The 18464-nt window shown below is 29.8% G+C and overlaps 1 protein-coding gene across 1 annotated transcript; it reads right to left on the bottom strand.

Moving 5' to 3' along the window:
- Positions 1-2202: 2202 nt before the first annotated feature.
- On the bottom strand, positions 2203-3171 carry LOC106787908. Its single transcript, XM_014750671.1, has 3 exons — positions 2881-3171; positions 2623-2740; positions 2203-2519 (listed from the first exon to the last, which is right to left on the bottom strand). Exons 1-3 carry the CDS (start codon positions 3169-3171, stop codon positions 2203-2205), a joined length of 726 nt encoding a protein of 241 aa, XP_014606157.1.
- Positions 3172-18464: the final 15293 nt, after the last annotated feature.

An 18464-nucleotide genomic window follows, 5' to 3' on the forward strand; every position in this document is an offset into this window, starting at 1 on the left:
GTGAAAATAAAACTATATTAGTTATAATGTAGGAGATGGCTCTTAAAATAATTTGGACGATATTCGTTCGGTTTAATCGATTATTACCACATTCTCTGCATTATTAATTTAATTAGCTTTTTATTTTTGATTTCAAATTTTTCGACATTATTATATATATGTGTGTGTGAAGTTGTCGGATTTGTAATTTTATGAAAGAGTGGGGAGGAAGTATAAGGATTTAATTTTGCATTTATTGATTCCGTTAATTGGTAAATATTATTAGAATTTTGTGTAATGTTAAGAATAATATAGAATCAAATTTAGGAAGGATAACATTTATCCTATGTATGTGAGATAAATTTTAATTGAATAGATTTATTGATTGATAAATGATCAATATCTCGTTAGATTTCATTTATTTCTATAACAATTAATAAGAATATTATATAATATATATAATTTATCAATATAGAAATGATATAATAATAGTCAAGGTAAATAAGAAGATATTAAATAGAAGTTGTTGACGTGTCGCTGCATTTATGTAAAGCTCGAACATCTCCTGGATTACGATGATCGTGTTCCTTTCCGATTTCACGATCAACAACATCAGTAGAATTTAATCCATAGTTTCTGGAGTCTATTTCAACGCGTTTCTTCTTAGATTTTAATGAGTATTGTTCAGAATTGTTTAGTTCGAACGGCGAGGAAAGATATTCTTGAGGATTGGAGGACGTTAACTTTAGAAGTACCTGATCCTGCGACTGATTGCAAGTCTTTTTTTGAACTCGACCTGTCGTCGTGGTGAAAATAGGTCTTGTCGTTTCTTGAATGCATCCGCAATCCAGACGGGTGATCGTCGTCATCGTGCCACACGGTTCCAGACTCTAAAATTAAACGCGGAATTTCTAAGGGAACTCTATTGGAGGGATAACTCTTTTGAGCTACAAATTCAAATTAATATCATTATACATATTTCTCTCTCGGATGATATTTTTTATTTTTTATATCAAATCCAAATAATATATTTATGTGTTATTTCAAAAGAAAAATAAAGGAAATGTACTTTTTTGATCGTTGAATTAAACAAATAAAATAAATGATCAATAGTTGATTTACTTTTAAATCATCCTTCAATCGATCACCTAAATATGGCTGAAGTAAATTTGATCTCTGTACCCTATTATTGTTATTATTATTATAATAATTATATTTCAATGGTGACAATTCAGTTTTTGTATTTGGATTAAAATAATCGCCGATTAATAGTTTCCTTATCTCGTGAGAATAATATTTTTCTGTTAGGTCTCTTTTCCTTTGTAATTCTTTAAGTCTTTGTAATTTTTGCATAGCTAGCATTGCTTGTGTAACATTAAGGTTTGGGTAATCGCAAATATAACGATAATTACGTCGAAGGAGTGCATCATTTTTTTGCTTGATAGGTACATTCTTTATATCTGGGTTAATCAAGTAGTCATCGACCTATAAATAACGTCAAAGTTTCATTTAACATTTTTTTACTTTTATCAGCAATTTTCATTTTCATTTGTTAGTTAAGTTTATTAGGTTGCGCGTGTCATTAAGTTATTATTCAATCAATTTATATATATTGTAAATATATAAGAGAACTAACATTACTGTCTACTTCAATAAGAATTGTTTCTTCCGACGTTTTTTCTTCCGATCGTTTGAAATCATGTTCACTCGGTAATGTGTTAGACTGATAAATATTCGACGACGCTGTAGATCTTAATGCATGGGAGGGTAAATTTTGGTTCCAGCCAGTGTCCAATGTAGACGATGTCCTAAGCGAACCTTTTTTTAAATTTTCCTTAATCTTCGTTGACCATCTCGAATAAATAAAAAAAGGTATATATATATATTTCTATAATTTATGAACCACATTAGTTAGTAAAAAGTTATAGGAAAAATTAGATTTACTTGTTAGTCGTACTTGAACTTCGCAAACGATTAGTACTCATTTTAATCACTATGATTTATAACTTTTGTTTAAATACATGTTAATTTGTACTAAAAATTTTCTATCATTATAATCTTACATAAGTAAAGTTCTATTTGGTAGGACAAACTTCAGAATCTTTTGTATGACTTGAATATAGCTTTTACTATTATTATTTATCGAACAACACACAGAAATAGTTTCTTATAATGTAATTGTTAATCATTTTTATTGTTCCTTTTTCGTGATGATTTATAAATTTAATTAGTTATCAATCGTATCGGCACGAGCTTCTTTTCAGGATAATGCAATTTGTACTTCATTATAGCATGTCCTACTTTGCCGATATTGTCCTGGTATTCTGATTTCCATGATGGTATTCTTAATTCCTGCCCATCCACGTCATCCGATTTTTTACGAGAAATTCTATCTTTCCCCTTTCGATCGAATTTACTTGGAAATTTTCGTAGAGGAGGTCGAATATGGGGACGGCAATCGCGTTTAATGGCGTTTAATCGCGTAGAATCGCAAATTTGTACATCATCGGTGATCGCAGCAGATTCATTCCATCTTCTACCTGTGTTGAGAGATATAGATGTGTATAGAAATATTTGTGCAACAAAAAATTCAATTCGTTTTTTTTTGGTCATTCTTGTCGTCGTCATTATTGTTTTTTTTACCTCCGTTGTAATCCATCATGTACGTCGTCATCATTCTATCTTTTTCAACATCCATAATTGTTTCTCGAGGTGGCCCACCTTCTATAACTCCATATAAATAGGGATACTTTTCTTCCAACTAAATAAATCAAACATTTGTCAGATAAATTATATATTTATTTATTAAATATTATTCTTTTTTTTTTTTTTTTATCAACACTTAACGTTAAAAGAAAAATGACGATACTAGTATAGATAATTAATATTCAAATGATGAACCTTTTTCAAGTAAACATCTGGCTGCCCAAATCGTGTTTCTTCCGTTTCAGGACTAGGACCAGTTTTAGCAGGGTATAGTTTAGGATCCAAAAGTGGTCCCATTGGACTAACTCGACTCCAATCGTATCTTTCACCATACATTCTAGCTACCTGAAGATCTTTTGGATCCATGCCACAAGTGCAAGGACCTATTCGAAAGATCTCATCTTTGTCTGTTGGAAGTTTATGTTTTTGTTTTATTGGATAAGGCCAGGTGTAATCTTTGCGATAAGTTGAAACGTAACGATCCATTTTCTTGGATTTTTTCTTCTTTTCTTTTCTTTTTATCTACCAGGAAGTTGATGACATCTCGTTTGAACTCTTGCTAAACGATCTTGGCAGCTTCAAGATCTTTTAACTCTTCTATCTTCGAGAGGAACGATGATGTTTCCTTGAGAACATTAGTACATCGTTCGAAGACGTTGATGATTCTTCGTAAAGTCTCGAACCCATCTGTAAAGGTAACGTCGAGTTTCGAGGAAGAACCGGTCGATCGTGTTAACAAGAGATTATTTGGATAGCTCGGTTATACATCTACTTCTCCTTTTCCTCTTTTTCCATGCTGTTCTTACGTGGAAACGTGCTGGATGAGTAACTCTCTTTTCTCATAGTCACCATGTCATTCGATTTGCTTCCCTGAACTTTTAGCAATCTTGGTATTTCATTTTCCTAGATATTGATAATAATGATAACTATGCTGATTAACAATGGTGTCTCTTGAAGGTTTTACGGTTTTTAAGTGTTTTTATTTAAAGATTTTCATGTTACGAAGAATTTGAAGATGGGACGAAATGTTGATTGAAATTTAATCATTATCGAAACTAGATTATCGATTGTTTCGATTAGATTGATCAATTCAAATTATTCAAACTTAATCTCATTGATTGTTTTGTTTTATATATATATATATTATAACATTACTTTATGTAGATTATTTGTAAATTACAGCAAGCAATGTTTTTCATTTGCAAGGAACGGTCATTGATCGTAAGTCAGAATGAGAGTTGAATAAATAAACTGGGCGAAGTGAATATTCGTTATACATAGGGTATCACGTACTATGTGAATATTTGTATGCATATGATTGTACATATATATATATATATATAATATATTCATGCACATTTTTCTTTTAATAAGAGAACAAAGCTACAGAGTAGTAACAGGAGATGGCACCGTTAGCACAAAATTATTGCCCTTGGCATGGTGCCACCCTTAAGACTGTTCACCATTTTTCGCTCCACAAACGATTTGTTGTATTTAATCGCATATAAGGGGGGGAAAAAAAAAAGTCAAATGAACATTTAATTTAGAATTGTTTCTTTTTTTTTATATATTTGCTTATATAGTTTTTATATTAATATTTAAAAGATTATATTATATATTCTTATCTGATACACAATAATAAAGTATATTATAAATAGTATTTTGTATGAAGAAGTAATATTTAGGAAATAATCGTTAAATTGATATTAATTGTAATTCAGTATTTTCTCTCGTCCAAAATTATAATTCTTGATGATAAAGATTCATAGGGAACTTGGACATGAAAAGAAATAGAACTTAATTTAACTAAGTTGGTCAAATTAAGTTCTACTTCTTTTCATGTCCAAGTTCCCTATGAATCTTTATCATCAAGAATTAATTGTAATGGAATGGATATCATATGAAATGAAATATACATTTATATATAACGTTTACTCTTCCAAGTAGGCAATGATTTCATGTTCGAGATCTACTATATCTTTCTCTATTTTTCATTTCATCCTCTTTGGCTGGCACGACTCCGATCTGGAAGGAAGGAAAGCTCGGAAACGAAATGAAACGATGGTTGCTCTAAAGATATCGCTGCGTCCACATCGCCAGGAATAGAACCAGTGATGTCATCGTTCATCGTCGTCGTCTTCGTCGTCTTCGTCTTCGTCGTGGTTTGAACTCTGACGAAATCGTAATTGGTCCAACGACCAATCATATCAAAGCAAAGCGATCTCGATCTCTTGAAAATGTTCTCGCGGGTATTTTAAAATGTACACGGTGGCACGTGATCACCTATAATGAATCTTTTTTTCTAGTTTCAAAAGATAATCTATCTATCTATCTTTCTCTCTCTCTATTTTTTTTTTCTTTTTTTTAATGGTACAAAGAAACAATATGCAAATGTCGCTTTAAAGATCAAAGAGTTAAAGAAAATTTACGAGGATCGACTTTTTCAAAATTTCGTCTTTATAATTTTCGTATCGTGGAAAATTTTCTTTGAAGATACGTACTGTCCGTTTCTGTCTGTTTGCCTCTCTCTCTCTCTCTCTCTCTCTCTTTTTCTTATTCACTCGGGGTAAAAGCGTAGGCGGAAGAACGGCTTTAGCAAAATCGTTTCGTGGAAGTAAGACGGCTGTAGTAGACATCATCGTAGACGTAGAGTTAAAGGATTCTTTTTTCGTTTTTTTTTTTTTAATTTCTGACGAAGAGAGACACCAAGGAGTTTTCTATCCGTCTACAGTTATCGAGGAACAACTTTTTGGTCATTCATATTAAACGATGGAATATTTTTTTGCTACATTGATTTTCTATATTTTATTTATTTCTATTTAATTTTCTATCCTTTCTGAACTTTCCTTCTTTTTTTTTTAGATTCGTTAGATATAAATCTTGTTGGATATTGGATAAGAAGAAATTGCTGACGAAGAATATTAATAATAAATTTGGGGAAAGAATAATAAAGGAAGAATGAAAAGATCACATTAAATGTGATTTAAAAGCAAAACACACAACTACAATGTTAATGTACACGTTTCGCGTTCTTTCTTCTTTTTGAAAGCTCTTGTGGGTTTCATATACCATATAATCTAAGTGCTGACTCAAATCGTGATGTAAAAAAGACCAAAAAAGAAAAGAAGGAACCGGGCAACGGGATGTTTCACGACGACAGAAATGTCTGACAAAGGGGATTCATTAAGATTTAACATTCGTTGTTACGAAGAACAATCGTTATTGCTCTAATCCTGCGTTGTTTAAATTCTCTTTGTCCGGAGACCATTTTTTCTTTTGCGTACATTTAGGAGACGCTAAAGAGGGTAGATAATTAAAAAGTCAATAATTAATGTCATGTCAAAAATTAATACCTACGTAATATAATATTAAGAAGTATAAGTTTATATAAGTTTTTATCTTCATTTTAATTATTAATATTGTTATACGTACAGTGGTTTATTTAAATTGACAAATATTGATTAGCTTCGCAGACACAACAAGATAATTTAAATCAAATTTTACTTTTTATCTGATTCAAAATGAAACAAGTGAACAAAAATAATACAAACAGTTCTTAAATGATAACAAAATAACGATTAGATTATTAAAAATTGTTTTAAATATTAATCCAAATTATTGATATAATTATAATAAAAATTTGTTAAAAGAAGATCTTCTTCTCTTGTGATACGAAGAAATTTGTTAAATAATGAAAAAATAATGAATCAATATAAAAATTGGTTAAAATATTAAGTAGGAAATTTTGTAAAAAATTGTTGCTCGTCTATCGATCAAGTTTTTTAAACAACAAAGTATATAAAAAATCGATCATTTGTTGATTTCTTGGAAAGACGTTGGGGAAAAGATATTTTTTAACACAGTGAATGTTTTTTCGATGAAATTTTAGTACAAAAATATGTATAACAAAAAATTGAATAAATTTGATCTTACAGAAAAATAAATTCGTTCGAGAAATTATATTGTTATTAATTCGATTAGTTTCAAAAATACAAAATGAAATATTAAATATTGGTAAACGTTCGTTAATTCTTCTGTTGTCTATTAATTGCGTTATATTATAATAAAAATATTGAAAAAAACACAGATCTATTTGATAAAAGAATAAATTCGTTTGAGGAGAGGTGTTAATATTAAGTCTAATCTTTGCAAGATTAAGAACGAAAAGAACGTTGGTAAACAATCGTCATCGATCTTTTCAAAGCCAAACTATGTTTATCCCTACTTCTATACGTATGTTTCCTTTTTTCTCCGAGATGTAAACACGCGAGACACAATTACAGCTCAGTGCAAATTCAACGCATGTCTCGTTACAATATATTATTCCTTTTAATAATATTTTATAACGATTTTAGATCGATTATCAATTATTATCGTTCGTTCACCAAATGAAGTTCTTTTTTCTTTCATCGTTTCCTACTATATTCATTTGTTATCAAATTTAAAAAGTGGATCTTTCATATAAACGCTTGCGAGAGATTTATTTTCTAAATTTTATTAATTATTTATAAACTAATCGTTTTTTTTTATTAATTACATATTTTTATTAATTGTCATTTAATAAAATTGTATTTTATTGGCTTTTAATTAATTAATTATTATAAAATTTAATATATGATATTGTTCAGGGGTATTTTTTTTTTTGAGATAAATGAGAAAAGATTTTACAGAACGAATTGTAAAATATTTATCACGAATATTTGATGAAATTTTCTATAGATCATTTCTACGGATTTATATATGAAATTATTTATTTATTATTTATGAATTTGTATATATATATTATAATGAAATTGTTTCAACAGTTTTAAATAGAATCTTATGATTATCTTTTTAATACGGGAAGAAATTCTATATATTAAATTAGATGATAAATTGTCTGGAAACTTAAATGAATTTATAGAATTAAATTCATAGAGTAATCCTTCTCTTCTCTTAGTATTTTATGAATTGTCAAAACATTTCTATGAATTTTCTTTAGAAATTTGTATTTGGAATAGACAGAACTTGGTGAATTTCTTTGAATCTCAAATGGGAATTGCTCTTGATGTTTGAACAAAATTGTATACTTATACATTTGTTTCATTTTTTTTGTCTTTATCTTTGACTAGGCACTTGATACTCGGTAATATACTGAATTAGCCAACTTTAGTCTCTTTCGAGGAAATTATTTTCTGGTATAGAGCTGTGTTATACAAGTTTTCTCACACTTTCTCACTGAAACATTTTCCTTATTAACTTGGATTCTTGTGAAAGAAGAAGAAAAGTCGAGGGACATCGTTCGTATGGTATCTTTCTCTCTCAGTCATAGGCCTGTCCTCGTCTGTAAAGACGCATTTGAATTTCGCCGAAGTTCCAGTGAGAAATTTAATAGACTCAACGCGTTTATTGCTTACCATTGGAAAATTCGATGTAATTTCATTTCCGAGCCGAGATCGAGAAGAAAATATCGTCATTGTTGACTCATCATTAGCACGGAATCTCGTTTATAAATTTACAATACAATTCAATACAAATGTATATCCATATATTTACTTATCAATTTGAAATGCTATTTTATCAATAAAAAAATAATCTCTTAATTATACAATTAATCTTGTTATTCATTAGCAAAAATATTATTGTATAAACGATTAAACGTAATCCTTTTTTCCAATAAAAAAAAAATAAACATATTAATACATACAATAATACAAAAATATAATAATGATATTATAATTTCAATTTCAAATATACGATTGATACAAAATCGAAGGATTAGGGGTATTTAATTAAGAATAATTTAACGTAAGTAAATGTTTGTGTAGGGTAATGTAGGGGTATAAGGGGGTCGATATATAACTCTTGAAAAAATGATCGATGATAAAGCATAAAGGTGAGGATGGGGTATAAGTAGGAGGAGTAGAAGGAGGAGGAGAAGGAGGAGCATGAGGGGGAGGGCGAATTTAGTTAGGCGTGTGTCGCGAAGCTTGGAAGGACAGAGGTTTTAAAATAAGCATCGAGAGTTAGTCCCAGTGCTTTGCCAATGGTTCCTCTGTCTCTCTCTCTCTCTCTCTCTTTCCCTCTCTCTCTCTCTCTCTTTCTCTCTTTCTGTATCGGCCCCAAAGCGTTTTATGCACGTTCTCTATCTCAGCAGTCGTTGATCGTGCACCGTGCTCGCAACAACCGTACTTTAAAATCAAACCTCTCTCGACCGTGTGTATTTCGATCTGCATGATCGATCTCATTTTCTATAGTGATTTTAGTTAATGTGAAACTTCGGGATTTAGTGTCAAAGTTTTAACAAAACTAAACAAATTAAAATAAAATAAGAAAGCTTTGAAAAGAGACAGACACGTGTTCGCGATCGATATTATTATTATACAATTAATTTGTTATTATAGTTTTTTCGATTGAGTGACCTTATCGGATATAAGGATTGAAATCTGAAATGAAGAATTGATATAAAATCTGATATATCATGTTCTTTGTTGATTATATTATATGTCATGTGTGTTATTATCTGTATAATTTCATTCAGTGATCTAATCGTGTATTAAGATCAATGGATTATATTGATTTATTATTTTCAAGTGTTTTAAGAATATCATCGACAATGATAGAAGGTAAATGTAATATTTGTGGATATAAAATTGAAATGATTTTTCTCTTAATTAATTTCTTTTGTGTTGTGAAATATGAATTTGGAGAATCACGTGTAACACTGGCGCTTTATTACTCACTCTAAATTTGTCATAGTTGAAGGAAACAAGAGAGAGAGAGAGAGGGAAATTTGATGATCATGCACGTGCATGTGTATGTTTTCTGTATTAACGTCATTTTTCGCACGTTTCAAGCTCGTTAATGAACTTTAAAGATAATATTTATCTAGAATTCTTTTTTTTCTTTTCCTTTTTTGTAACACTACTGTCACGATTTTATTTGATTTGATTTGATTTTCCTTTATATCATTTTTAATTATGTCTTTTAAGACTCTTTGTATTTATATAATAGAAAAATGATTTTATTTTCAGAAAGAAGTCGTCGAAGTGTTAAATTGGAATAGAAGGAATACTGGAATAGAACATCAAAGTGTTAGAATTGGAAGTAATAATCATCGAATAAATATGAAAATTAGAAAGATTTTTTGAATAGTGTTTGAACGGGGAAGAAAAAGAGATACGCGAGCACGTATATATATATACACACACACGTGTACTTAAGGGGCGAGAAAAGGGGTGGGAAAAAGGAAGATACAAGTGATGAGAATCGGCACGTGGTCAACTACGAGTAGTAAAACTTTTATGCGCGTTTCTTTTTGAACGAGGATTCACATCCTTTATTCTTATACGTTTATTTACACATATATATATATATATATATACGTATACGTACGAAATGAGTGTATAATAGTGATCAGAAGACAATCGTGCGAGAGGTAAACTATGTGAAAAAGGAAAGCAAATGTCAGGTGTTGTTAGTTTTGTCGAAAACGATCTACAATATTCGACTAACTTATACATCACCAATTTAGAGTTAGCACTCATGGGAATTCAAAGTACTGCACAGTTCGTCGAAAAGTACCACCATATTATAGGTGAGCAATTATTATATTCATATATAAATATATACGTAATATATATTTAAAATGAATTGGCCAAGTTTTTCTGATAAACAAAAAAAATAAAATAAAATAAAATTTGGAATGATCATTTTTTTCTTTTCATTATAATTTTTTTTTTTGCAATAATAATATATCGCATAATGGAAAAATGATCGAGGAACGTGGGTGAGATGATATTAGTTTCGAAAAACGTTGAAGTGAAACTTTTCAATTCAGCCGGTGTTATGCGTTTACAACGTTAGCCAAAAACATATCTATATGTATATCAAGATTCGCCTTGCGAAATTTCTATTCTTATCGTTCGTCAACGTGCGAAAGTTTTCTTCTTCTTATTATTCTTATTCTATTTCTCTTTCTAACCTTGAGTTTTTTAAACCGTTCTCCTTTTCTTTTTACACAATTTACTATGCTAATTCCGTTAGAGTTTATCATTTGACCAACAACGTTTATATTTGTCACACTTTTAAAAGAAAAAGACAATTACTAGGAAGTCAAAAAGACAATGTGTGTGACTGAAGAAATATAATATGTACCGTAGAAATTTGTCGATTCAAACGTTTTTTCTTTCTTCTATCTGCTGAATTTCTTCAAACGTTAACTTACATACGTTATAAATCTTGATCTTATATTAAGTTTTACAAAATGAGATCAAAATTTTCAGGTGACAATAAATAACAATTATTCATTTTTTGATTTAACAAGTAAACAAGAATAATTGTTATTTAAAGTAAGCTAAGAATATGTTTGGCCTATTATTTATTTAATACGTAAGAAGAATTTAAACGTATAATATAATAAATATATTCACCAACAGTCTTATGTCATCACGTTCCTTATCATTTTAATCAGATATAAATCAAACTCATTTTAATAATTAATGATAAATTGTATTACACCCATTATTTCGTTTAATCAATTATATTGATGTAACCGATCCTTGATACACCAAGATTGTCCTATCAGAACTATCCCAGTCCTTTTTTAATCGATATAATCAAAAGACACGATGGTTGTATCATCTTTAATCAATTTTTGGATGAAAAAAAAAAAGGAAATGGTAACACAAAAAATGTCAACGTTTCGAAGAAAGAAATAAAGAAAATAATGATGAAGGAGGAAATGGAAAAATATATCATCGAAAAAAAGATATGTATTTTATTGGATAAAGTTCTCTTCCGAAACGTGTGTCCGATTGAAACGTGATCGACAGTCGGACAGTGATCAAGGTGGGTGGAGTCTCGTATAGTATATTTAAAACCGTTTCGTCAGAGGGATTTTCCCAGTTCGTCTTGAGTATGTCAGGAAGACTGACACGTTCGATAATCCATCGACTTGCCACCCGAGAGATCGTTTATACGTCTAAATACGCCTACATATACCATATACCATGATTTTTAGTTATATATCAGAAGGCCTATTCTATCACCAACAATATTCATTTTCTAATTTGACATTACGTTTAACATTTCAACAATTTATTTCTCTTGATATAATTATGTAATAATTGATTAGAGATTAATACAATTAACATTTCGAATTTATTGTAGAATTTAATTGAAATTCTCTGATTAAAGTATATATAAAATGATGAATAATTTATTAAAAAATTAAGATAAAGAGGGAGGAAAAAAAAAGAGAATTAGGTTTGACCGATAACGAGTTCTCTTTTCTAATACTATCACGTATTACGAGAGTATGTAGGTAAATAGCACGTCAAGACTACTTTATTGAGAGTCCTACTGCTATTCTAATTTTAGTCAAGAGGCGAGGGGAAACAGAGCTATTACGATTATAGTTATTTAGAACTAAAAATAAAATTACTCACGAGAGAGTTAGAAAGAGAGAGAGAGAGAGAGAGCAAGTATATTGCGAGTATTTGTATCTGTCCTATCAAACAGGTTCAGAAATGTTCATTTGTAATATCTTGTTAAGTAACTTTAATAAATGTCTTGATAGGGTTGATATTTTATAACTCTTGTTAACTATCATTTTTTTCTTTATCTATCTGTCTATCTTTTTAACTTATTGTTAGTTTATGAATTACTATAATGAACAACCACCTGTATGGGTGCAGTAAGTCGTATAGAAAAACCCTTAAGTCGTATCTTGACGGATCGTTCGTTCGATCCATTTTTACACCCACGAAGATCGGTTTTCTGGATCATTTCCAAGTTACTGCGTCTGTCACTGCTAGCGTTACTCGTCTTTAGTTCGAGCAAAGGTGTGGGTGGGAGAGAAAGAGAGAGAAAGATTCGTAGAGTTAGAAAGGATTAACTATAAGAGAAAACTATAGTATCTTTTCTATATCTATCTCTATTTCTCTTTTTTTTTGTAAGAGCATATGTCAAGGAAAATTTCTTGAATCTAGTTACATATTTTTCTTTAAATATACGTCATCATCACTAAAATTATTCCTACTCTAACTAGAAATTATATTTCATTTAAAAGATCGTGTAAAAAAAAAAGGAAATAATTACGATATAAGTAATCTTTGATCTTATATGCAAATCATACGATACTCATATTATCTGTCGTTCGAACGTTTTAAAACTTTTCTTCTATTTATATGATTAGAAATTGTTCTTAAGCGGGCGTTAAAGTCTCTTCATATTGTTCTGTTTTATCGACCCCATTTTGTTGTATTAAAGAAATTGAAATTAATTCGCATTAATTTCGAAGATTTTGTTGTTTTAACGAGCGGAATAAACGTTAATGATCTATCGGGAAACGTGCGTTAAAAGTTAGGTGATCGACGTACACCCACATTCACTGTCGCCGACGTAAACTTTGGCAAAGATCATCATCCATTCGCATGTTAAATCACAAAAGTTCTTCTTCTTCCGTCTGGGATATAAGCTACACACCATATATAATCCATAAATAAACACTATCCATTTCTTTGGCAGCAAGCAAATTTATTAGGAATAAAATGAATTGATCGAGTAATACGATTGAAACTTTTTATTTAATCGTTATCATCTTATTATTCGTGTAAAAAGTAATACAGTTTTATATAACACGAGTATAGAAATTCATCACATACGATTTAACGTTTGTTGTATGAAAACTTTGGTAAATATAATATTTAAAATTATTTATGGCATACCAGCATCTCGATATTTTAATTTAATATATTATATTTCTTATACATTTTTTAGTTTTTTCATTTGCAAATTATTCTTTATCTATCGAGTTTTAAATTCGACAATGTTAATCTCTAATGAATTTTTCTGTAACGTTACATCTTATCAACTGGAATTATCGACTGAAGTTAACGACTAAAATTTATCGACTGGATTTGTCATTGTTATCATTCGAGTTACTAGTGATTTATTTTCAAATGAGAAAGTTCTAACAACGATTACAAATTTTTCATTATTTATCAGATATTTAAGTCAGATCAATTTAAACATAGATCGTTTATAATTTTGCTAATTGTTATTTATAATATTTAAACAATGTTTAGTTTATTTTATTTATGCAATTTTGTATTAATAAAAATTGTTGACATATCTGCCATCTAGCGTCATTTGGAAGAATCAATAAGTATTTTGTCCAGCCGATAGCGACTCTAGTGGATATATTTGAAAATACGAAAATCCATCGAATTAAAGTTTCCTTTATATATCTATCTCTCTTTCTCTTTCTCTTTCATTCTCATTCTCATAAAACAGCACGGACGGGTGGAGCACGGGCGCGTGCGGCGACCTTGCGATATTTTTGTACCCTGCTAAAAATAATTCGCGCATTTTATAATACAACCGAAGTGAGGACCAACTGAGACGCGTTCTAATCTCTGATGGGTCTGTGTTATATCGTATGCTATATATCCTAGTAGAAAATCGATATTTATCGTTCAAATATCGATCTCGATCGTGTACTTCGCGGGTCACGTGGTTTTCATTTGAATTTGAACAAACGCGCCTTTTTTTCTTTTTTTTTATAATCACACAAAATAAAATCAAATTAAGGAATTTCAAATGGTTAACAATTATTTATCTTTATAAATTGTTATAATTCTTATATAAATCAAATATTATATAAACAATGTTACGAGAAAAGAGAATTGGTTAGTTTGAAATAATTTAATTAAAATGAGTTGTTCGAATAACGAATGATAAAGAATAATAATAATAATAATAATAATGATATAATAGATGGGGTAGAAGGAAGAATGATGGCGTGTCAAATTTTTTCTCAAATCTTAAGGTACGAGAGGCACAACTGGTGGCGATCATGTGAGCACCAGAACAAAATTAACGCGAAGGGGGGCCAACCCGGTATTTCTGGCGCGATTGTCCGGCGAAAAATAGATTCGTATGGCGGTACGGATTAAAACGCGCTACTGGGACGAATTATTCTCACTTCGTTTACCGTCCTTCCGCGTCCTATAGTTTATCTTTTTCTTTTTCTTTCTTTCACACGTGCGTATACATATTCCTTCGAAGAATTATACTTATATTTCCGATTGCAATATTAACAATATGTATATGTTAATTTTTTTGTTAAATACGAATTGATAACATTCATTTAAATAGATGCTATATCTATATATAGTAGTACAATAGTTGTTTAGATTTAATTCAAATTGCTAATTGTTCGATTGCTAGGATTATATTGATTGATCTCATAAAAAAATTTAATTTTTAAGGACGATTTATTCGATCGAATTTAAAATTAATGTGAACATATCAATTTATTTTATTTTTTTATTATTACCGAGAGAATGGTGAAGAAGAAATTGTTCAAAACACGATGATTATAAGGATGGGAGAAATTCAACTCTCTCTTTCTCTCTCTCTCTCTCTTTCTGTCTCTCTTTCTGTCTCTCTTAATGTCGATTCGTGTGTATTTATTCTGGCGGCGTACTTTTTACTCGCTCGCCACTATAAATATTATCCTGGTTCGGATTTTGCTCTGTATATACACTTTTTTAACGCTCTGACGCTGTAAACAGACGGCCGTCGTTACGTCAGATCTTTCGAACGGAGACCCCTGATTATTAGAAAAACTTTAGAAGATTAACAAAAATCTAGAATTCTTCATTAAAGGCAACCTTTTTTTCCTTCTTTTCCCCCTTGCTATTTTTCTTGTTCGCTTACGTTCAAAGAAAAGACAAAATAATAAAAGTAATAATTAAATATTCTAATAATTATTATTTTAATATACGTCTCGAGATGAAACCGTTTGAATTGTAAATTAAATAAATATTTGATCAAACAATAAAATTAATATTAACATGTTTTATTTCAAAATCGTGTCATAAAACATTTCATTTGAATTCAAATAAAAATAATAGTTATACACCGTGGGGGTAGAGATTTATATTGATAAAAAAAATGTATTTATTTTGTTCTTCTTTCTATTGGATCATAAATTTGAAAGGAGTAAAAAAAAAAAAGAAAAGAAAAGAGAAAGAATCGAAGTGGAATGAAAATTCGGTAAAGGATCACGTTGATACAATAATCACGAGGTTGCGATCGCGTGACAACATTCTTGACGCTTATTTTGCTATGTTCCATCTCTCTCCCTCTCTCTCTCCCTCTTTCGCGTGTTGATGCACGAAATCTTATTTTGAATAGGGTTCTCGTGGCTTTGCCTTCGTTTCGAAAATAGCGAGAGAGAGAGGATCAATCGATGACACTGACTATGAGTCGAACACTATGGATTTTGATATCGTTCGACAGCCAGACACGCGTCAGATCGAATACACGATAGATCGATCTATTTAACTTTCTATCGATAGTATTATTCGACAAATATTACGTAAGTTAGATCATTTATAACGATTTGTTTATCTTCACCGACACTTAATAACAGAAAACACTTTGAAACACACATTTCTAGACTATTGTTTATTTCTATTGATTATTTGTTCACGTGGATGATTTGTCACTTTAATAACATATGTATATATATATATATATAAAGTGATATATGTATATATATAATATGTATTTTATATTATAAAGATCTATCTCTTTAATTTATATTTTAATAATTCTTTTTTTTTTAATTAGGATTTTGTCCTGTTATAATAACTTTTTGTATTGCTATATTCGAAAACGTTTTATTGTTTTTTACACGTAAGGGTAAGTTTTTAGCTTTATACTGATATTTCAATACAATTTTCATAATTTTTTCTTTTCTTCTTCATCCCCATGAATGAAATAGAAAATATAGATATTTAACTAAAGGGGTATATTCATTTTGGAATATTCATTTACAAAATCAATAAATTGTGAGCCTGCATTGATATTCGAGCTTTTGTAGAATAACGATGTATTTTAATCCATATGAATAATTATGAATTAAGATTAATATTAATCTATAGTAAAGATAGATAAATAGATAGAGAGAGAGAGAGAGAGAAACGATTAGGGTTCTTTCTTAAAATAAATTAAATGGAAATACACAGGCTGGGAATAAAAATTCGTAGCCAAATTTTGAAAATCAATTACATCGTTTCGAGACGTTTGAAGTTGATTTAAGTTTTGAAATTATCAAAATACCTCATACAATTTCTCAATTTTTATAAGACCTTGAAAATGAACAATCGATTTTGAATATTATTGACAAATTTGTTGGATCACCTTGTAGAATGAAATAAAAAAAGGTTTTCTCTTATTACTTATTATTCATATATTAGAATTGAATCGGAAATATTTAAGTGGAAGTGATGATACGTGACTAGGCGACTGTCAGGGTTATTAAGAAAATATTTGTACATACGTAAGTAAGTACGTTCGTCGGTCAATCGATCGTTAAATCTCGTACGATGACAACTCGGCACGTTTTTAGTCTACCTAAATCCATCATCGAGAATTAAAAGTGGATACTAGTAGAGACTGCAGTTTCTTGTATTTATAGTACTCGTGTATTCCAGAATGCGATTTTCGTATCGTTTATAACATGATAGTTTCTTTTACATTCTTTAGATCGTTTAGTCTCGATATTTTAAAGCTCCTTGGAATATTCTAAATGCGTATATATATCTGGAAATATAATCATTTTTTTTTTTCTTTTCAATGAATTTCTATAATAAAATGATCAAATGAAAAATAATCAAATAAAATTATTCCAAAAAGAATAATTTCATGAAATAATGTCGAATTTAAGATTTTAATGCAATTGTGAAATTAAACTCGACGTTCTAAAATCTTTTCGATTGAAAATTAAAATTATCTAAGATTAAATCTCTAATAAACTCGATATATTTGAATCTTGGAAAAGGTTACTTTAGGTCAAGCCAATATAGAGTGGAATCTTTATCGAACAAGGCTAGATTTAGGTGGCATTGTTAAGGGGTTATGACCTGTTTGTGCTATTTCGGCTGATATCTATTCCAGATAGGCGGCATTCCAATAATGGACGTGTTCCGGTTCATTGGCATCTGAATAATCTAGAGCCCAGTGCTACCTTAACTTCTCCGTATTGAATCATGCGATCAAGTTCATTCTATTCAAAGACAGTTGACAATTTGTGCATGAATTATTTCATCTAATTAAGTCAATTAATCATTGGTTCGAGATGAGATTAAAAAAAAAAAAAAAGTAAAATATTTACTATGATAAGAGATTAACATAGTGATCCGATATAATGTTGCATCAAAGAATGGAATTCTGAAAATAGTTTTTCCCTGGTAATGTATTGGGTAATCTTTCGCCATGATTATTTTTTATGGTTCCACGTCATTAGGATTGCTTCGAGAAATGTGTCCCACATTTAAAATAGGAAACGTAAGCGCACGCACGCACGCACGCACACAAATAAATTAGGTAAAACTTAACAGTTGAACTGTAGATTTTGATACGAGGAACACGTGTTGAGTTTATTACGTGAACATTAAAAACACGTTGTATCTCATTTGAAAAGATTTATAGACTTGTGTGCGTATGGTTTTTTCTTTCTGCTATACGTAAAAAAAAAAGAAAATTAGAAAAGAAAGGAAAGAAAGAAAAGAAAAGAAAAAAAAGAACAAAGTTGTAGATTAAAACTGTCGAGTGATGAATTAGTTGTTGTTTTTCAGGTGGTATATGCAGAGAGTTATTCTTTTTACGTTGACGTTTGAGTAAACATAAATTTTGCATCACCTTTGATGTTCCTTTTTATAAAAAAAAAAAAGAACAAAAAAAAAATGACTGAAGAGTTAAAAGCAGCAACGCACCAACTCAAT

The sequence above is a fragment of the Polistes canadensis genome, unplaced genomic scaffold, assembly GCF_001313835.1.
Source record: "Polistes canadensis isolate GaletaPanama2010 unplaced genomic scaffold, ASM131383v1 scaffold_120, whole genome shotgun sequence".
Lineage (NCBI taxonomy): Eukaryota > Metazoa > Arthropoda > Insecta > Hymenoptera > Vespidae > Polistes > Polistes canadensis.

Excerpts from the sequence above, each read along its gene's own strand:
- LOC106787908 (XM_014750671.1), bottom strand. The coding sequence starts at position 3,171 with ATGGATCGTTACGTTTCAACTTATCGCAAAGATTACACCTGGCCTTAT. Across the intron at positions 2,741-2,880 it reads CAGATGTTTACTTGAAAAAG|TTGGAAGAAAAGTATCCCTA; the intron begins GTTCATCATTTG and ends TGATTTATTTAG. Across the intron at positions 2,520-2,622 it reads CATGATGGATTACAACGGAG|GTAGAAGATGGAATGAATCT; the intron begins GTAAAAAAAACA and ends CTCTCAACACAG.